Source organism: Lissotriton vulgaris, chromosome 8 (assembly GCF_964263255.1).
Source record: "Lissotriton vulgaris chromosome 8, aLisVul1.2, whole genome shotgun sequence".
In the NCBI taxonomy this organism is placed as follows: domain Eukaryota; kingdom Metazoa; phylum Chordata; class Amphibia; order Caudata; family Salamandridae; genus Lissotriton; species Lissotriton vulgaris.
The window spans coordinates 334231611-334254203 of NC_141696.1; the positions used below are offsets into that span (position 1 = coordinate 334231611).

Genomic DNA, 22593 nt, shown 5'->3' on the forward strand with positions numbered 1-22593 from the left:
CGCTTTTGGATAATCAGGTAATACGGGGATCGGGCCTTGACTGTCTTTTTTCTGTTCAGGCTAGGTCAAGGAAGCGGTCAAGCGTACCGCGTGGGCTGATCACGGGATCCTCTTTCAGCGCTCCAAACTGCAGGTGAAATGACACTGTCCTTTCACATGACCTTGCCCACCACTCCCCTTCGTCCTGAAGAAGACCCGCTTTGTAACACCTGATACAAGTGTGATTTGTAACACTGCTCGAGATAGGATGGCATTGAGAAAATGAAAAATTTGATGTATCCATATATGGTTCCCCTGTGAAGCCACTGTTTATTGTGCTCTATAAGAAATGTATGATAGACCTTGTCAGATCTCCAAACTGCACTTATCCCAACCACTACACACCCACCCCTTCCCCTCCTATGTGGGCACTTACTTTTGTAAAGTATTTCAAATGAATATGTGCATATAGGTGCTTTTCAACACGATGTGAATAAATAACATTGTGTTTTCAAACAAACTACATAGAGTGTTCATGTTTAATCATTTTTAAATTTGCTCTTAAGTTTTGGGACCCCTCTTTTCTATAACACTTTAATACCCAGGTCCCAGTGACTCCTTGGGTTGACCCTATTTCCTTGTAACACTTTGGAGTGTGTGAACACAACCCAGAGTACCCGTCAGCCGGACGAGACCCAGAGAGTTAAGAGACTCGAAACCGCATGCACATACTGTTGGGAGGGTCAATAAAATAGCACCCGTGCTAGCTGCACCCTACGGCAGTTTACCCGGGAAGTAGAGGGATGAACCACCCAGAACCGGTAAGAGAGCCTGGGGATAGTGGAGAAACACGGAGTGGGGTAGGAGCAGTAAATGCTGAAATTATGCCCAGAAGTACTTTCTTTCTTGAAAATATAAGTCCTGGGCTGGACATTCACTTTATTGGGTGGTTTATTTGGGGTTGAACTCAGAGCTAGAGCATCTCCATACTACCTACTGACTACTAGCCCTCACTACACTGATAGCCAAGTGCAGAAAGGGTTGTACTTGGACTGGTTTGCAGAGCCATAGTAGGACAAGCCCAGACATGAACCCAACCTCCTCAGCTGGAGCCAGAAGACCCTACCTTTCAAAGCAGACCCCCAAATGGGTCAGACACTCATAGAAACAACCCTGTTCATCAAATAGCATATTTAAGACTTATTATTGGTTATTCGGTTTTTATTTTTTCAACTAAAAATACACCATTTTGATGGTCAACAAACACTTAAAAGTATCCCTTAATGTAAAATAAAAAATATCAAATGACAAGGATACAAATAATATGTTTAACATATAAATAATGACGAATAGAAGTCTACAGAGTCAAATTCAACAGACATTTACCCCCCTTTTCATTGTAAATTGCAACTGAATTCATATAGCGCTTAGTACCCCTGACGAGGTAAGTCGCTTTTCGGTGAGTAGCATGCTACTCGGGAACCTAAACAGGATTAGTGGTGAGTTAGTATAGGGAAATGTGTTAATTTGAGTGGTGGACATGTGAGCTTGTTAGTTGGATTGAATAGGATAATCGAGGGATAGAAGAGGGAAGAGTCTAGAAGGTGTTATGTGGGAGATCATAGTAGTAAGATGCGGATTAGGATGAGCAAAAGGAGAGATGGAGGAGGGATGAGTCTCTAGAAGGGGATTAGGGGAATCATAGTAGTAAAATGAGGTTTGGGATATGGGAGGGAAGAATTCAGAAAGGGTTTCTTGGGAGATCATAGTATCAAATAATAGGCCAATATCCTTACTGAGGACGACTACGAAAAAATGCATAGATTTCTTCTCCCAAACCAACACACATCCCAGTCATGGCCAATACTGATATGGAGATTAAGATTGACGTTGTTGACATGCTATCGTACTGTCATATCAAATGTGGTGTCTCTTACAGTGCCAGAAATAAAGGCACTCAATTGAAAGTCATTATCTTCCATCCAAGCTATACAAAACGTCGTCTGCTCATCTGACTATTGACGCAAGTGTTAGGAGCAGGCACCTTCACACATATCCCATCAAGAAAAGTCATCTTTCCAATAACTCTAAATAAACCTTCTGTGTCAAATGCCTGCTAAGTCATGACTGTTCCCCCTCCTAAACCATATATGTTGTGTTTGTGTGTCAAGACCTGGGCTTTTATTCAACATGTGGAAGGCAGGAAATCAAAGAAAATCAACCAAAGTTTGCACTTTAGTCACACTTCGCAAAAATATACCTATTAGTATGTATAGATGAGGTGGGAGAGGTGGTGAGCAATACTTGGAGTGCATCAATGTGAAGATGAAGGAGCACATGGCAAGAGAATGCGACCACACACGCACAGCAATTGAGTGCTCAGAACAAAAATAAAAGTAGATACATGATGGGAGCAATGTAAAGACATAACCAATCCAATGAGAAAGATGGTTAAGAAGATATACTGCAGGGGGCAGACAAGCAATAGAAAAGAAAGACACGTCTTTGAATATGAAGCAAGCTAATGACAATGTCATGCAAGATGACCAACGATGAGCAATGGTCTGGCCCAAACCCCGCTCTGAATATGGTTCTGCAACAACAGACGGCTGTAGAGACGAAACCCAAAAACTCATACATAAACAGAACCATTCTTAGGTCCCCTTTCCACACCACACTGCGCCGACTGAGCATGAAACCGATAATGGCATTGGCACAGTTTACAAAGATCTACAATAAATAAACAAGCATTGACGATGCCAATGGGTCTGGAATCACTACAGTTGTGTATGACAATGTAAAGAATTACAGGTAAATAGTGTGGGACTGGATATGTATTTGTCTGGAAACAAAGGGCTATAAAGTGGCATTGGTGTTCGGCAGACCCTAACTTGGTTAAGTCCTTCAGCTCTACCTGGCAGGCCCGAGCCAAGGTCCCCTCCGTGATCTCAGGGCGGCGAAACGACAGTCCGAGCAGACAGGGCAGCCACTGATGGCCACTATATATACACATAAAGAACATGCACTTTTTTTTAAACAGAGAGCTTTATTAAAGGGATCACATATAGGACTTTAAAGAAGATGAGTAAGGCCAGTAGTGCAACATTGTTTGTATCAATGCATAATTGTGGGCAAATTATATTGTACAATAGGAAAATTGTTTAATTTAATGACGGTGAGGGAACAGTCACAGTTCTGTTTTGTTTTCTTTAAAAATGAATATTATAGAATAGTTTGTCTGATTTTTAATTTACATTGTAAAGTGCCTTGTATAGTCGTATTCTATTGTAGGAATGACAGCTTGTACAAATTTCAAGAAAATTAGAAGGTACCTGGATTTTTGCAGTCAAGGAAAATCTGCCTTAGGCAACTATTTGCTTGAGTGGTTTATCCACCTATGTTTCATACCAACATTCAGTGCATACATAACATATATTTCGTAATAAAGCAAAACAAAAGCAGAAAGCAAAGAAGAAAAACTTACCAAATAGTTTCAGGTAAAGCTAATATAAATGACAACAGTGCTAGGACGTAAACTAGTGCCCATGTCATTCGGTTATAATATGAGGTACACGATCTCCCTATAAATCTTTGTATTTTCCGTTTACAGGTGCATTCGTACATCAGAACAAACCCTGAAATAAGACAATCAAAAACTTAGTTGCTTCTAATAATTTACAACTGACTAGTGCTAGTGGAGGAAAAGTGTGGACAAATATACCTGACCAGTTCATCCAAGGAACATTGCCCAATGACTGAGTGTGGGTAAATGGATGCAATGTTTTAGCATTTTGTGTTCTCTAAGGTGGTGAAGATCTCAAATGTGACTCCCAGCACTGAAAGTACTGTTGAGGTACTTGGTCATTTATACCCCATCTGTGAGTTTGATGATACATTCTGCTGAGCAGGTCTGCAAGTTTGTTGGGAATTCCTGGGAGATGAGCCACTAGGAGAAAGACTGGATGATAATTGGCCCAATATTATCCCATCTGTGCCCCTGTTTTGGGATGTAATACAGGTTATGTCTGGATGAGCACTGTTTTCTTGCGAATCACTGTGTACAAGGATTGTAGATCCTACTGTACTGGCATTAGTTCCACAAAACTGCTGTGCAGCCCTTGTTAGATAGATGACCATTAGCCAAGAATTGTGAGGTGGCCCAAACATGCTGTCACCCTGCAAGAGAGGTCTGTGGTAATGGTCACTTGAGGCTGTGGGTTGAGGAACAACCTTCCAAACAACAAGTTAATGTTTTCCACCATGTTAACTTCTGCCTAACTGGGTTCTACCAACACTAGATTGCCCCACTGACTACTCACTTGTCGCTAGGATAAGCAAATCTCTAGTGGGCAAATGTGTAAGTGAGCATTTGGAACTATTGCAATGCTAGGTAAGCATTTCTACAAGTTTCATGATCATTTCCAACTTCAGAGATCATTCCCAACTTCAGAGAACATGGCCTCGGGCAAAGGGAAAGAGCTTTTGAAATGCCCTCACTTACGTTGTTGTGGTAGGCTTTGCCTATTACTGAGTTCAGCTCAGTGGGCAAAAACATTTGTGTTTCATGGAGTCAGAGGTGCAATTGTTTTTTTCCTGGACTGTGAATCCTATTACCTGGAGTAGACACACTGCTTGCCAAGTGTGAATGAGACAATGCTGTAGGCTGGTGCTATTTACATGTCAGTCGTCCAGATATGTGAAGAAATTAAAAGTATTGCAGCGAAGGTGCACTGCAACCACTGCCAGACATTGTGTGAATACCTGTGGGGCTCTTGTGACCGCAAAGGGTAGTACTTTGAATTTATATATTTGTGCCACTTATCACACACCTAAGGTACTGGTAGAGTATCAATGGGGATGTGGAATTAGCACCCCTACAATGGAGGGTCATCATATAATCCCAAACGCAGAACAACAGAATGAGGTCTTGCAGAGTTGTCATTATGAGTGCTCTGAGAATGTGAGAAGTTTTAAATCTGCCTCAAATAGGGCTGAAAGGCTGCTTCATTAGTTGTGAGAGTACCACATTGAGTTTCCTTTCTGGAGGCGGGGCTCTTACTGGAGGGAATGTTCGGAAGAGCCCGTTCATGTATTGCTTCACAAGTCTTGAAGAACAAAGACAAAGCCTACAAAGAGCGTCTTTATCTGGCAATTGCAGCAAGGTGAATGTATACTAAAGCATAAAACAGGCCTGATTTGGCCAGGGAGAGAAGATATGGTAGGATTTGCTCTGTAGAAGCGTGGAACGGATGCAAGCTGTTCTGTTGACACTAAATGCAAAACTTTTTCCATTTTAACTTGTAAGTCTTGTTGGTGCCTTTTGCTCTAGACCTGGAGAGAATATATTTGCATTTGTGTGGGATACAGAGATTCTGAAATTTGTAGAATTCAGGAGCCATGTGTGCAAACTGAGCTAAGCTGGTTCTGGATGGCATATTTGACCCCTGTTCATGCTCAGAAGAGATGGCGCAGTTAGAAGGCAAATAGGTTTGATCTCCGAGAGGAGGCGAAGCTCCGAAAGCCAGTGCTGCCAGGGCCACTTGATTGTGATCAGCAGGAGACCACAATGTTCTGTCTTCATCTTGGTGAGGACCCTAGGAATCAAATGGGAAAGTGGGGGGGGGGTGTATGAATTTATCCCTGACCAAAACCATCTACGCTGGCATAGAACAGTATTGCTGTCCGTTGCAAAGAGATCCAGCATTGATTTCCCCCATCGTGAGAAAACCTTGTCCAGTTGATGCTGGTCCAGTTTTCACTCATGGCAACTGTCCTTTGACCTGCTCAGAGTGTCTGCCAATGTATCGCGAAGTCCTGGAACGTATTTAGCTTTCAGAGATAACCTGTGTTCTGTAAGCAAAGTCCAAAGCTCTTGAGCCTCTTGAAAGAGTGTGAAAGACCTGGTTCCTCCCAGTTTGTTGATGTAATACATGATGCTCGTGTTGTCCATATGAACCAAAACAGAGGATCCTGCGATCCTTGGAAGTAAAGCTTGCAGGGAGAGGAATATGGCTTTGAGCTCCAGGCTGTTGATGTGCATAGTTTTTTTTAGATTTGCCCTGGATTTGGAGGCCTTGCAAGTGGCCTCCACAACCATCCAGAGATGCGTCCTTAGTGATGATAAAATCTGAAAACACAGCAGGCAGGTGGGGCCCTCGGAGAAATATGGTTTGTAATACCACCATTTCAATGCTTTCCTCATGACAAGGATTATTGAGATCACGTTTTCGAAGGATTCCACTGCTTAAACCCACTGTAGTTAAAGCTCCTCTTGTAACAGTCTCATTTTGAGGCGAGCCAATGGAAGCGACTTGTACATCATGATTGATGTAAAATGTGAGATCATAAGCAGTGCATAGAGGGAGCATAAATTGTAGTTAGCTCCGGTAAATATAACTGCTGAATTTCTATGGTTTTATCTGAGCGAAAGCTGTGCCTAACTGTAAGTTCCTGTAACCTTTGTTTTTTTCTGTGAATTTCGAAGGTTTTTTAAGGAAAATATTACATACCCAGTAAGCATTTGTTATTAGTATGTAGAACTATAGATACACATGCTTTGCATACTCCTGCCATCTAGTGTTGAGTCCGGATGTTTGCAAGTTTTTTTCTTCAAAGAAGTCTTTCTAGTCAAGAGGTAAGTTGACTCCTCCTTTCGGTGATAGTGCGCAAGGGCATCAACTCCATTGTTAGATTGTTTTCCAGCAGAAGGTGAGAAAGGAGTTAGTAAGTGTAGAATAAAGATGTCCATGCATATGTATACGAGTAGGAATCGGCAACAGGTATAAGGTACCCGGGGAGGCGGGTGGGTGCATGTGAATCGTCAGCTCTACCTGTCAAGAACAGATGCTTACTTGGTAAGTAACATTTTCCGTTCAAGGCATGTGAGCTGTAGATCACATGCTTTGCATAGACTATACACCAGTATTCTCCCAAAGCGGTGGTTAACCTGTAGCTGTTGCAGTTGTCTGAAAGAGTGTTCTAAGAACTGCCTGGCCTACATAAGCTTGCTGCCTCGCTAACACATCTACACAATAGTGCTTGGTGAATGTGTGTGGTGTAGGCCATGTTGCAGCTTTGCAGATGTCAGCTATGGGAATGTTGCTTGCCTTTGTGTGGTGGAGAAAAAGCAACAAAGAGTTGTTTTGTGAAAAGGTTTTGTTCTTTCTATGTAATATAGCAAAGCTCTTCTAACATCTAAGGTGTGTAGAGCTCGTTATGCCACTGAATCTGGTTGAGGAAAAAAACACAGGTAACTCAACCAATTGATTGATGTGAAAGGCAGATACTACTTTAGGTAGAAATTTAGGGTTAGTACGAGAAACAACTTTGTCTTTGTGGAACTGGAAAAAATGTTCTTCTATGGTTAGTGCCTGTAGCTCACCAAAGCCCCTCAGTGAGGTAATTGCAATGAGGAAATTGCAGTTCACATTTATGCATTGGTTCAAATGGTGGACCCATTAATCTTATAAGGAATATGCTAAGATTCCACATTGGGGCAGGTGGAAGGCTTGGTGGTATTACTCTTTTTAATCATTCCATAAATACTTTGATAACTGGTACTCTAAACAGAGACAAATGCTGTCTATTTTGTAGGTACGCAGCTACTGCAGCAAGATGCAAGCGGATGGATGTGTACGCTAATCCTGACTGCTGCAAGTGTGGTAAATAAGAGATATTTTGTATGGAAGCATCCAAATGATTGCTATTGTTATTATTAGAATATAAAACAAATCATTTCCATTTAGCTGCATAACAAGCTGGCATCTTTTATGAAGGCCATACAGTCTGGTGGAAGATTCAGATAACCAAACTCTAGGACTTCAGGAGCCAGATCACTAAGTTCTTTGGGATCGGGATATCTTATTTCTCCATGGCTCTGAGTGAGGAGACTGGATTTGAGATGCAGCTTTTGATGTGGAACTACTGATAGCTCCAAGAGGGTTGTGAGCCAAGGTAGACGGGCCCATGTGGGAGCTACTAGGATTAGTGTGAGGGATGTTTGTCTGAGCTTCCGAATCACTAGTGGAATGAGTGGGAGAGGCGGAAAAGCGTAGGCAAATATCCCTTACCAGTTCATCCATAGTGCATTGCCTATGGAGAATGGGTGTGGATACCAGGAGGTGAAGCTTGGGCATTTTGCGTTTTCGTGTGAGGTGAATAGATCTATTTGGAGGAAACCCCATACTGAAAGTATAGGAGAAGAACTTGAGGGTGAAGTTCCCACTCGTGGATTTGTTGCTTCTCTGTTGAGAAGGTTGTCAATTTGCTTGTTTACTCCTGGAAGGTTTTCGGCTAGGAGATAACTTCTGTAGTGTGTGGCCCACCTTCAAATGGCGTGTGCTAGTAATGGCAGTTGGAGAGTGTGTGTCTCACCTGTTTTTGTATATAGTACATGGCTGTCATGTTGTTGGTGCGGACTAGAACAGCTTTGCTTTCAAGGTGAATTTGAAAGGCTTTGAGTGCTAGAAACACTGCTAGTAGCTATTGGTGATTTATAAGGAGATGTATTTGCTTTTGACTACACAAGCCTTGAATTGTGTGATCCTGGAGAAGATCTCCCCAACCAGTGAGCAACGCAACCGCTGTTAGCACTGTCTGTAGAACAGGGTCGATGAGGGGCCGCCCTTTGGACAGATTTTGTGGGTTACACCACTGCAGAGAGCGATGGGGGCAGCCGTTTACCAACACTAGATCGGTTAACTGACACTGCGACTGGTTCCACTGACTCGATCAGCATTGTTGAAGGGGATACATGTGAAGCCTTGCATGAGTAACACTCATGATACAATCTCCTTTGGCACAATAATCTTTAAGGATAAAATGAACATTAGGCTGGACAGAGCGCAATCGTCTTGCTATCGCAGGGTTTTCCGACTCCCTAATTCAACTGCTCATGCCCAAATTAGAAAAGAATTCTTGCTATCCTACCAGCGATGGATTATGAGTGCACGTTTCATCAGCTACTGCTTAAAAACTAAACAAGCCAGCGCTCATACCTTAAAGAGCGGTTTATGGACAGTCTTCAGCAACCCAGAAACATCGTGGAATAAATATTTGATGTCATGCCTCGAATCCTCAAAGCAAAAGACATATGGCTTTCTTCGCTGCCCATTGAGGCAAAAACAAAATTCTTAACCAGGCAAGCAAAAATTCTTTCAAATGACCTTGATGACCAAGGGGTCAACCAGCTCTTCCATGGCTCCTGGGCCTCCAAATTATACACCACGAAAATCCTTCCGCCGTACCTTGCATCCTCTGTGAAAGTCTACGTAAAACTTAAATTGATGAGATTCCGCTTCGGTTTAATACCACTGATGGCATAAGAGTTCGGCCAAGGTTACAGGAAAGAAGCATCCTCCCAATGCCGCTTCTGCAAACAGGATGAGGAAAACATTATCCATATCCTGTGCATTTGCCGAGAACTCCGAGCCCAAAGAAACATTTGGTTGCACCCACTCTCGCTCCTACTAAATATCAGGACTTGCCAGGAAGCACTAGATGCATGTATGAGGGGAGACTCACCGCAGTTGGCAGCGCGTTTTGCTAAGTGTATTACTGAAATTAATTCCCTGAAACCTCCCTCTGTCAAAGCTTGAATTCCTTTTCCCCCTGTGACATTCTTGCGCCCTTTTTAATTTAATTAGCAATATCTTTGTTTTTTAATTGATTTTTATATTGCCTTCTCTTTTTAAACTTTCTAAACTTTTAATCCTTAAAGGTTACTCTCGGACTGTACATCGTGCAACGATTTTAATTAATTGTGCAAATAAAAAATGTACTCACATTTACTCATGATGCAAGATGCCATAATTCCCAGCAGTTGCATGAACACTTGAGCTGGTAATGAGTGGTTGGGCTGCAACTGAGTGATTAGAGCCTGAATATTACAAATGTTGGCTGCATTGGGACAAGCTAGAGCTTTTTGAGCATCTAAAGTGGTTCCCACATAGGTTTATTTAGTTAGTTTTTATTAACTGTGCAATTAATTAAAATCATTACAGTAAAAAGTGCTGATCATATTACAGCTAGAACAATAATTAAAAACGATTATTTGTAACAGGGGTTTAAAATACATTTTGATAAAAAGAAAAAAAGAAAAAAGTTTGACTCCCCTCCCCAAGTTCCACCAAAGTCAGTCTTCCCCAGAGTGTTTATGAAGGTGGCCCGGGCTCCCATGTTGTTCTATGGGTGGTGTTGTCAGGTAATGATTCCTTCCCCTTGGCCTCTAGACCATTCACCATGAGAGTGGTTTTCCTGACTGGGATGCCAGAAGTGCAGACAAGCATCGATGCACGGACTAGGCCACCTCAGCATCCTTGCGCTGGATTTGCAGGGATCTTCTCCAGAGTTTTATTGCATTCATTTGCCACTTTTAAGTCAGTCGTAATATGGTGGACACATTTCCCCAGTCTGGCTAGAATCATTGTGCTGTTTGTGAGAAAACACATGGCTGATGCTTCGCTGCAGGATTTTGTTCCATTAGTGAAGCAAATCGGACGCAGTAATCGCCTTCTTTCCTTGATAAGACTGGGGCAACAACATAGCAGGTGGAGCCACGATTCCCTCTTGTATGGGCAGAGTCTGCATTTAGTGGCTTCCCCTCTGCAAGCCCACTCAGGATTAAAATCCACAATTCCTAGGGTGATTAGTCTCATGGACAAGGTTTTACTTCGAACTGATGGTGTAATGGCGTCACTTAAGTAAGCCTGGGCTTTTCCTACTGTGTAAGAACTATTCAAGGAGACTAAGAGTGGACTTGAACAAAGGGATTTGCAGTCCAAATCAAATGAGATTTCACACACTTGTTTATTTATCACTTTTTTCCATGTGTTCAGGGGGCTGTCCGGCCTCGATATGCTTTCTCTCACTATATTCAATGTCTCACTCGCTTTATCGAGTGCAGAATGCCAGGACGTGCAAGGCTCTTCAAAGATTGATTTAAGTTGGAGTTTTAATGAGTAGGCCGGAGCCCTTAAAATCCGGAGGTAGAATTTTATGATGTCACCCTGGCACATCAGGTCCGGCCTTACCATTCCCAGCTCCAATCTTTGCCTTGCTTGTCTTGCTGCACTTGGGATTTGAAACACTGTTTTATAAGCTTTAGATTGCGCTGTATTTAAGTAAGCCCGCAGTGACCTGGGGAAAGCCTGGTGGCCATAGCGGATTGCAGGTAGCAGTTTCGCTTTCATAGCTTTCAATATTGGTCCGGAGGTCGGATTAATCAGCTGATTGTTTAGTTGTTCGAGTAAATATATGACCCTGTTGGCCTTAGTGCTCTGATGTTTCAAATGGGCAGTGGCCTTGGCCCGATCCGTCAGCCAGACCCCTAGGTAATTGTATGACACCGCCGTCTTGATTTGCAGGTGGCCCAAATGCCATTGTGCTTTCTTTTTCTGATGGTAGGACACAAAGATGACAACCTTGGTCTTTCCTTGGTTTACTGTCAGATTATTGATGTTATTAAATTGATTTAAAGCAGTCAGGGCTCTTTGGAGATCCACTTTTGTGTGATCCATTATGGCAGTGTCGTCAGTGTATTGGAGCACCGGCAACTTCATATTTCCTAGTCTTGGAGTTACTAGGCTGGCTCCTTTTAGGGTGTCGCCCAAGTCCGCCGTGTAAAGATTAAAAAGAATGGGAGCCAACACGCAACCTTGTTTCAGCCCGTTCTCCGTGTTGAGTTTCAAGGACACAGTGCTGGCGCTGGTTTTGACTCTTACTCAGGTGTCTTCATAAAGCAATCTTATTGCCTTCAATAGGTTCGGTGGAATTCCCCAGTTTTCTAGCTTCCACCATAATCTTCTTCGCACCATTTTATCGAAGGCTGTGCTGTAATCCACGAAGCAGCAGAAAAGTGGGGGATGGTTATTCGTGGTGGCCTGGGTGGATAAATAGGCCAGTGCCAGTACGTTATCCATGGTCGATGCCTTTGACCTTAAGCCCGTTTGATAAGATGGTATAATGCTGCTCTCTTCTGCGCACCCCTCCAAGTCCTTTAGTAGAAAGCGAGCGCAAGCCGTTGCTTCAAGGTCAAGCAGGGCAATAAGCCTATAGTTCGAAGGTTTTAAACTGTCTTTTTTTTTATGTATAGGGACCAAAATGGAGCCCCTCCAGGAATCGGGGGTTGTTGATGACTGGAATGTATGGATGAATAAAGGAGTTAGCAAACCTGCCCAGAAGTCGGGGGCCTTTTTAAAGACTGGTGCTGGAATTCCATTTGGTCCAGGGGCCCCATCGTTCTTCAGGTTCTTAATGATCTTACTGACCATATGGGGATTTAGCTTGGCTGGTATTTCATCATATGATTCTGCCGGCGTTCTATTACCCTCAGGCCAGTTGTCTTGGTTGGCTGGCTTTCGTGTCGCCTGGAGCGATGTTTGTTTGCCGGTCTGGGCCCTCTGTGCCACTGGCCACTTCTGAACTGTCTTTGTGGGCAGCGGAACTTGTATAAAGCTGGTTGACATACGTCAGCCAGTCCTTTTCTGCTACTCCATTTTCTCTTGGTATTCCTCTGCTGCTCAGTTGATTTATATGTCTAAACAGGTGGACTGGGTTATTTCGTATTATCAGGGCAAAGACTTTTAGCCATTCCCTTTCTGTGATGGCGGTTTTGTGTTCCCAAATTAATTTTCTTAGTGCTGCCCTCAGAGATGCAACCGTCGGTCCCTCCGAAGCGCCGGCCCCTCTTTTCTTTTTTGCTAGGGCATTGCGCAGGAGGCGTTTAGAGACCTGTATGTCTTTGTTTAGGCCTTCGCTGCCCAGTCTTGGTTGTCCTGTATGTCTGATGTATTTTGTCTGGGAACTCCCAAACTTTTCTTGTAGGTCCTCCACAATATCTTCCCAGGCTTTTATGGGTGATGTTGGCGTAGAGAGATTGCCTTCCTGTTTTTCTTCCAGCCATGCTTGCAACCAGTTACCTATCTTGACCGACCATTTGATTCTCTTCAAAACACTGTGATTTTCATCCCCTCTCGATGTGCCAATGGTTTGATAGTGTGGAGCTGTCGGGACTGTCATCAGGAAGACCGCTCTCAATGGCCTGTGATCACTTTCTGACCTTTCTTCCACTTCAAAGTCGTACAAGCTAGCTGCCAGTGCTTCTCTGATCATGATGTAATCAATTCTTGAGATGTCTCTGAAGGTAGGAGAGGAATCCCATGTGTTCGAGTAAGCTTTCTTCAGTGCGTAGGTTGAGGTCAGGTTGTGGTGAGCGAGGTCCATTTCTCCATAAGGGTTGAGCAGCAGCAGGCACAGTCCCCTCGATTGGCAGTTGAATACTGATAAACCCTGTTGTTCAATTCGTCCACCCTGGTGCCTATATTGACTAGACGGGCTGTGATGGCTTGTAGGAGGTCTATTTGGACTTCCATTTTGGATGACTGCCACAGAAGGGCTTTGTTGGTGGAAGCGTTTATCTCGATTGAGGGAGATCTCTCCAAATCCGCGTCTGTGCTGGCGTTACTAAGGTTGTGATCGGCTTTTGAATTAGTGTCCAGTGAGGATGTTGGTGGCAGCAGCAGATTAGGAGTTAAATCGAGGGTTCTTTCAATCTTCGGCCCCAGATTGTGGAGGAATGATGCTGTCATGTCTCCTCCCACCGGGGATTTTGGCCCCTCTGACACTAAGTATGGCCACGTGGTTGTGCAGTTTAGTTCGGGGTCCATACTCTGGCAATCTGGACCGTGATCACTAACTTTATGGATTTGTGCTTTTATCTCAAACATGGGTGCGTCCCTGGTTAGAGCCTGTTCATTTAGCTTGGTGGGGGTGGCATCTTGCCTCATGAGCGGGCTTTGGTGAAGAATTGGACTTGACATTGTGTCTTTAGACTGTGTTGAGTCTGAGAGGGTGCAGGCTGCACCCACCTCTCCCTTCTGTCCCTTAGTCTCCTTACTTAGGGGTTGGCTCTCCCCGCATTTTCGGTTGTACTCCGGAGTTGCTCTACCCGTCCCCTTGAGACTGGGACTGTTGGCTAGCGGCACACTCAGGCCGTGAGGTAAACCACTGATGGATGTCTCATGGGGTGTTTCGTAGTCCGGGTTCAAAGTGTCCTTTTTCCTGAGGAAATACATTATCGAGCCCTTTTGTACTGCATCCAGAAGTAATTCCTTTCTGTTGTCTGTAAGAGATTTACTCGTTGTAACCCTTGTGGTCCCATTATTTGAGGAGTGGGCTTTGGGAGTTTCCTCTGGGGTCGTGTGCACTCGCCCTTTTCGTTTGGGGCCCATTGCTGGTTAAAGCACTGGGGGGGGCTCCTCCTGTAATTTGCTCCAAATTACTCCCCAGCCCCACATAGGTTTGTGTGTTGGAAGGTTGGAAATGAGACTTTAACAGATTTACTGTAAACCCCAATTGATGCAGTAACTGGAGTGGTATTTGACTGCCTGGAGACACTTTGGATAAGTGCTGGCTTTGATGAGCCAGTCGTCCAAGTACAGAAAGACATGAATGTGTTATCTTTCCTAGGTGAGCAGCGACTACTGCTAGGCATTTGGTGAATACTCTGGGAGCTGTAGTGACTCCAAATGGAAGCACCTTGAACTGATAAATGATGCCCCACTATCACAAATCTGAGATATTTACGATGAGTGGGATGTATTGGAATATGAAAATATGCGTCCTTTAAGTATAGAGTAGACAAAGTCGCCTTGCTGTAGAAGCGGGAGCACTTGTTGAAGTGTCACCATGTGAAAATGATCTGATTGTATGTAATTATTTAGTTCTCTGAGGTCTAGTATGGGTCTGAGAGAGCCGTCCTTTTTGGGTTTTAGAAAACATAGCGAGTACAGCTGACCCTTGATATTTTAGCAGTACAGGCACTATGGCTCCCTTTAGTAGGAGAGACTGAACTTTTTTGATGAGGTGTAGACGCTGTGGTGACATTGTGTCACCTTTGAGGAATGTTTGGAGGATCGTTGGTAAGCTCCAGGCAATAACCAGATTGAAAAATTCCTAGCACTCATTTGTCTGTAGTTATTGCCAGACAGGGAGGAATTGAGGGGCGGAGGGAAGAGGAGTCAAGCCACTTTGTTTGGTGAGGGGGAGGTACGTGTTGTGGAGCCTTTACCCCTACCCTTCCTGGTGTTGCCTCTGTACCCTCCTCTAAAGAAACTTCTTGAAGAGGTGGACTGATTGTTGCCTTTGTATGGGGTAGAGGCAGTGTCTGACTAGATTATTTTTGACCCGCGATAGGAGCGACGAAAGAAGCTCCTATTGGAAGGGTACTGAAGGGCTCCCATAGATTTTGCAACATCTGTGTCCTTTTTCATTTTCTCTAAGGAGGAGTCTACAACGGGACCAAAGAGATGTTTGTCGAACGGTGTGATCAGAATGGAAGCTTGGACTCCGGGTTTAAAGCCGGAAATTCTTAACCAGGCGTGCTTTCTTAATAAAACACTTGCATTAATGGCCCTAGCTGCAGTGATGGCGGCATCTAAAGCACACCTAATTGACAAATTAGTCTTGAGCTTTGGATTTATGTTCATCTGGTAGGAATTGGAGCATTGCTCTATTGCGTCCCAGTGTGCCCCGTCGTACCTGGCTAGAATGGCCTGTGTGTTAGCAATACGGCAGTGATTTGCTGCTTGGGCGGCTACTCTTTTCCCGGAGGAATCTATTAGTTTAGATTCTTTGTCTGGGGAGGGTAGGGGGGGACGAGGACGTTTGTGAGTTTGCCCGTTTACGGGCATTAGAAACCACTCTAGAATCTAATGATAATTGGCCTTTAATATAAGTTGGACCTGATGGTGCAGGTTTATATTTCTTAACTATTGTAGGGGTGAGAATGCGTGCATGAACCTGGTCTTTAAATATGTCGTCCGCATGTCTCAACATACCTTTGATTATGGGGAGTGTGTAGCTTGATCTTTGTGAAGTACTAAGTGTCTCAAAGAGATAGTCCTCCTCTAGAGATTCCTTATGTAATTACCCCCCATGATATTCAGAAGCCCTATTTAATAGCGCTGTATAGCCTACATTATCATCTGGTGGAGAAGGTTATGTAAGATAAAGGTCAGGATCATTATCTGTGGGTGAATCAGTATTATAATCCGTCCAGGGGTCTACAGGCATAGTATCATCTTCCCCATCACCATCTTCCTGATCATCAGTTGTTTGTGATTGTGGTGAATTAGTAGGAGTTATCAGTAAATTTTTGTTTTGTGGGGAAAGAGGTGAAGAGGAGGAGGAGAAGGGTTAGTACCAATATGTATAAGAGCAATAAATTAAGTGTCCTCTGGCTCTGGTTTGCGTTTAAGTGGCAATTTGGTGGACTATGTCCCATTTTAGGGTTAAATAACAGTTCTTTTTGTTTCGGGTCCTGTTTGGAAGGTGTATTTTTGTGTCTAGTTGCCAAGATTTTTGGTGGCGGTGTTTTCGTGCAGAAGCTTTCGGAACCTAAGAAGCTTTCCATTTTGTTGAAGGAGGCCTCTGAGGCCGTTTAAAAAAAAAATCTTTTTTATTAAGACATCAATAATAAATGAACATCAGGTGACAATTTAAACTGTTGCAGGTTTCATCATTACTTTCCATACATCAAAAGATATAACACAGAATAGTGAAAGTGGATCAAGGGGACTCGTGCACTTAGTCATCTTGGCGTATCGGGCTCACAGATATCTCCACGGTAGTGATTCCAAGCTTCCCAAACTTCACCCCACTTTGCAGGACAGCCACTAGCAGCATATACTGAGCGTTCTCTAAACATGCACCAATCCAAATCCTCTGCCCATTTCTCTACCTGGGGCGACTGGCTTGCTCCCCACAACTGAGCAATATTACGCTTCGCGATCATGCATGCTAATGTCGTCCACTGCTTTCTGATCGTATTCAGATCTTTGGGCTCCCAAACATTCAGGATACACCTACGGGCCTCCGCCCATATCTCTGCCCCCAGGACCTCCCGCATCTTATCGTGGATCTTCTCCCAGTATGTCTGCACCGCTGTACAGTGCCACAAAATAAGCATAAAAGTTCCAAGTTCCCTGCATCCCCATCTGCACTCTCCACCCTCCGAACGGCCCTTACGGGTCAGACTCGGCCCGTAACATATGACCTGTGCAAAATCTTTAATTGCACCAGCCTGAGCCACATCTGTATCGCCACCACCCGTGGAAAGGAAACCGCCTCCCGTCAGCCCTCCTTTTCGAACTCCAGCCCATCCTCATTCCAGCACGCTTTATTAAGTGCCAGTGGATCCTCCATATTATTTATGAGTTTCCTGTATATTAAAAAGATGGTCTTCTCAGGGAGGTGACAGTCCAACACCCGGTCTTCGAGGGGGGAGGAGTCTGATAGCAATGTATCTTTGGGAATATGTGTGAGCAGTGCATGACTAATCCGAAGGTAGCGGTAGTGTGAAGGTGGTACTGCTGCTGAAGAGACTGGAATGTGTGGACCGTGCCCCCTCCCCAGACGTCTTTAATCTGTGTGATCCCAATGAGGTCCCATTTATCGAAGCCTTTAGACTTCCACAGACTGCCCAGTTTCTCCGAACTCCACAGCGGGGTGACAAGTGTAAGCCTCCCCTCCAATTTCAGATAAGCGTTACATAAATGCTGAGGTATTTAAACCCTACCGGCTCAATCTGTATCGGGCAAGTATGTGGAACTATCGGCGGGTCCCCCCTGAGAACAAAAAGAACCGATTTTGACCAATTAATTGCGAAGCCAGAGTATCTCCCAAAAATCGCAAGCACATCTAGGAAACATATCAGGGATCCCTTCGGATTAGTGAGATAAAGCAAGATATCGTCCGCATATAATGAGATCTTGTCCTCCCAGTCCAGAGTCCAGCTCAGGCCACGAATCGACCGGTCCCACTGAACCCACGCCGCAAGCGGCTCCAGGGCCAAGGCAAAAAGGAGCGGAGACAAGGGACAACCCTGCCTCGTACCCCTGCCGAGGGGGAAGTCGGAGGATTTTCAATTCTTCACAACTCTGACCAGAGGGGCCGCGTATAGAAGACGCACCCAGGTGATAAACTCAGACCCAAAACCCATCTTCCCCAACACCGCAAATAAGTCTGAGATAGGTTTTAGTTTCCAGGTCGAAGGTTTCGGCTCGGTGCCTGAGTGAGGCTGAATCGATCCCACACTGGAAAGCTTTTGTGTGCGTTCGTTTCGGTGCCGAGCCGGAAGGCGAGGCGTTGGAAACATTTTCTCAGCGCTGACCTTGACCAGAAGGCATAAGTGGGACCACAGCCTTTTCCTTGGGCTGACTAGTTTTTTGGGGCAAGGGAGGTTTGGTACTCACTGTACTCTGATCTTGCGGAATCTCTGCGACCAAATCGGGGCCAGATTCTGAGACAGAAACAATCTCCTACTGTTGTTCTTCTTCCTCCTCAGCTCCTAGTGTGTTGTAAGTCTCCTGTTCGGATCCTTCGCTGAAGAGATACGAAATGCAAAGTCAAAACATCGGCTCCATTCCGTGACGTCAAGCCAGACGGTCACGGAGCGTTTTCTGCGTTTGGAAAGATCTACCCGCATTGCAGTTCTGTTTGTTGTGCTCTGGGGAGAAGCACAAGTTGGACACTTTGTGTGAGTCGGTGCGTGCAAACTTTGCTTGGCACCTGGGACAGAATTTAAATAGAGTCCAATCCATTGACTGCGAGGTGGACCGACGCAGCTAGGCTCGAATTTCCCGATCGAAGAGAGTTTTATAAACAGATACGCGAAGAAAGAGATACACGATCGAAAAACAATACCGTCGAGGGTAAGTGGATTGCGCACCGAGGGGAGCCCGAGGAATAGTTTCAAACCGGAGCACAGCAACACACGATTGAACCAGATGGCAGAAAAACACAATCTAACAATGGAGTCGATGCCCTGCACACTATCACCATAAGGAGGAGTCACCTTACCTCATGACTGGAAAGACTTCTTCGAAGAAAAACATATTGCAAACATCCAGACCCAACACTAGATGGCTGGAGTATGCAAAGCATATGATCTACAGCTCACATGCCTCAAACAATTTATTTCCTAATTTTAACCTGTAACCTTTGTGGGTGGGTGTGTGATTGGCTGAATAGGTGCAATTGGCTGAATGGGTCTGTGAGTGGGTGTGTGAGTTACTGTATGGATCTGTAAGTGGATGTGAGTGGCTGTATTAGCCTGTGAGTGTCCTCAAAGCATTTAAGGTCATCTTTCAATGTGGAATTGCTGAGAAAACACACTAGCATCGCCTTTGTCAAACCCAGGAGGTCAGAATAATGTGTCCTTTACAGAAGTAGCGCTTCAATTGGGGCACCTGCTATGTTTATATATGTAAGTTATAAGTTTAGTAAGTTAAGTAAGTTAAGATTATATATGTAAGTTACCATTGAAGTTTTTTTGTAAAAAGTAGGCAGGTCCTCATGCCAGCTTTCCCTGCAACAGCTCTCTTGTCCAGCTTACCTGCAGTCTGCTATCCTCTGATGCCTATCTACCTGTTGCCCTCTGTTTGAGCCGCCTCTGCTTGTTTTTCTGCCCTTTGTTTTGCCTTTTACAGCTACTTTTTCGGCCCTCTGTTTTGCCTTCACTGCTAGTTGTCCTAACCTCCGTTTTCCCCACTTCTGCTCGGTTTTGCCTTTTCAGTTAATTTTTCTGCCCTCCATTCTGCCTTCACTTCTTGTTTTCTGCCCTGTTTTGCCTTTTCAGCTTGTTATTTTTCCCTTTGTTTTGCCTTTCTGCTCATTTTTCCACTCTCTGTTTTGCCTTTTCTGCAAATTTTTCTGTCAACTGCATTGCCTTTGCTGCTCATTTTTCTACAGTCCGTTTTGACTTTTCTGCTCTGTTTTGCCTTCTGCTGCTCAGGGGAAATCAAACCATTGCCTTGGTGTAGCAAGAGGATTTATGGCTCCATGTCCAGATATTTCATACATCCCTTCTATCATATGTGGTGCAGTAGGCTGGGGTGGACATGTACCTGCCACCTCACGCATGCTGGGTTGATGTGCTTTGGAATAGATTCCTTAATTATCCTTTAAATTAAATACGGGAAGGGCCTGTACAAATAAATGTAATGTGAAAAAGTGACATACTGGTCTTGCCCTCACCTTTCCAAAGATACAACCCAACAAGAGGGAGCGCTTAATATGTACACATTGTTGTCCTTCTATGTCACTTCTCAGCAATGCACACAGTGACAAAAGACATCAATGGCATCCTCAAATTGGTGAGTGTGGACTGAAGGCAAACATTATTCCACCGTTGACTCTGCTGGGGTGGAAGCAAGAAAACCAGTGTGTAGTGCCTTATGGCATTTCCATAGCCCAACCATAGTACCGTGTATGGAATTTTAGTGACTGCATTTTTCAACTGCTTACATTAAAGACAAAGGGAATAATGTAGAATGTAAAGGTGTGTGTGAATTTCAACTATTTCAGCTCTCCACAAAAATTACTAAATAGAAAAATGTCAAGTCATCTTGACAAACAGACATCCATAGTCTTCTGGTCACTAACTTTCTGATCTTCAGAATGAACCTACTGAATAGAACCATAACTGCAGGGGCAACTGAAAAAAATACTGCAAACATAAGTTCAAACAAAAGAAGTCGTAACCACAAATCCTAAACAATTATTTAATAAAAGGATACATATGAACTCCAAGTTCACCTCCACCTTCTGCAACAGTCTCAATTATTTTCTTCATTACTTCTGCATGCCTATTAAAACAATTAACAATAGTTTCTGTTATAGGGAAAATATTCAATTGAACAAACAGTAGAATATTTAATTACTTTTTGTCTACAACAAACCTGGAGAAACTGGGCCTTTTTAGATATCAGGATACCACAAATGTTTTAAATGGTGTTGAACGATGCATAAAATATGAAGGAAAAATGTACAGAGAACCAAATTGTGCAATTTTTCTATTCGGAACTTGACTAGTAATGGTAAAGTCGGATAAGAAATTCATGAACAATGACAAGCTGGCTTACATTGGCATGATACACCTGTTAAGAGGCGCCCACTCAATTATTCAAACATACAAGAACATTTGGTTGAAGATGAAATTTTAGACTTGGTAAAAAAGAATAGATGGATAGATTTAACAGTCTCTACTTCTCAGATAGTTAACACAAAAGGGGTTGTCATTCTTTTTAAAAAAAACATCACTACAAAACTCTTGAAACAAAAGGTCGATCCGCATGGCAGATGGGCAATCGCGACAGTAATGATTGGGGGGTCAAGCATTACATTAGTAGGCTATTATGGGCCTAATCGAGATGACCCATCTATTCTGGCCACGTTGTTTTCCGAGCTGTTACATTTTCCAGAACCAATGATAATAGCGGGTGACTTTAACATCGTCCTTGATCCGAAGTTGGATAAGTCCACTTCTACCAGACAACAGCTACATTCCAAATCAAGAGATTTTCTAATTAAAAATATGCACCAATACGGACTTATTGATATTTGGAGGGTAAGATCGGGCTCGAAATCTGGCTTCTCTTTTCGAAATTATAAGTATCGACACAGATCAAGGATCGATTTCATATTGGTTAACAAGTGCTTGGAAAAGTCAGTAAGGGATATAACTTATTTACCATCACACCTGTCCGACCATTCGGCAGTATGTTTAGACCTTGAACTACAGTCTCACACCGTGACAAGGTCTTGGACAATTGACAGATCGTTCCTTACATCCCCTGAGGATCTGGACTATGTTAAGGTCGAGACGCAAGAATTTTTTAAAACCAACATTGGCTCGGCGTCACACAGTTTAGTATGGGATGCATTCAAATGTTCTTTGAGAGGGATTGTCAAGAACAAAACTTCATACCGTAAGAAGCAATATACTCAAGAGGTTTCACAGATAGAGGCCAATATACTAAAAGCTGAATCATATTTAGAAAATACAAACAACAGCTCAGACTATGCTATACAGACCAAACAGGAGGAGCTCACGAAACTTAAAGGACAAATGTCTTCTGTACTAAATCAGCGAATCCTGCAGAGGTGGGAAGCTAGTAAATTAGCTAATTTCGAATTTGGCGAAGGGGCAGGCAAACTGTTAGCCTGGAAGTCCAGAACAGATCAAAAACGTAATAATATCATTTCTATAATAACGAATTCTGGTACAGTGACTTCAGACCCAGAAATAAGATTAGCTTTTAAAGACTTTTTTCAAGCTATCTATAGGGAGGACAATAATATCACCCCAATTCAGATAGAAAACTGGCTTAACAAAATCACCCTACCGACTCTCCCTAAAGAGCAGGCGAACCTATTAGACCACCCAATTATGTTAGAGGAGGTAACATCAGCCATATTAAACAGTAAAAATGGGAAGGCGGCAGGCCCGGATGGTCTTCCGGTAGAGATTTATAAGCATATTGTAGCCGATATCGCCCCTTTTCTTACCAATTTATTTAATCTGATACTGGTTGAGGGAGACTTCCCCCCTCCATCATGGAACAAAGCTTCCATTACGCTTATCTTGAAACCAGGCAAAGTAGCTACAGCCTGTGGCTCATATCGCCCAATTTCAGTCCTCAACGCTGACTATAAGATTTTCGCGTCTATACTAGCTAAACGAATGGGACAGGTAGCCCCCTTAATTTTACACTCTAACCAGAAGGGTTTTGTTAAGGGTCGCCAACTCTACGAATTAATTTACGACCTTATAGG

The 22593-nt window shown here is 43.6% G+C and overlaps 1 protein-coding gene across 2 annotated transcripts in view; it reads right to left on the bottom strand.

Moving 5' to 3' along the window:
• Positions 1–3005: 3005 nt before the first annotated feature.
• The window catches only part of ATG3 (autophagy related 3), a 161059-nt gene continuing 141471 nt past the window's right edge, over positions 3006–22593 (bottom strand). For both annotated transcript variants that reach the window (XM_086934097.1, XM_086934098.1), the window contains exons 12-13: positions 20556–20624; positions 3006–3311 (exon numbers count right to left, since the gene is read on the bottom strand). In XM_086934097.1, coding sequence (XP_086790223.1) covers positions 3230–3311; positions 20556–20624 — 151 coding nt within the window. In that variant the 3' untranslated portion in view covers positions 3006–3229. The remainder of the gene's footprint in view (positions 3312–20555; positions 20625–22593) is intronic.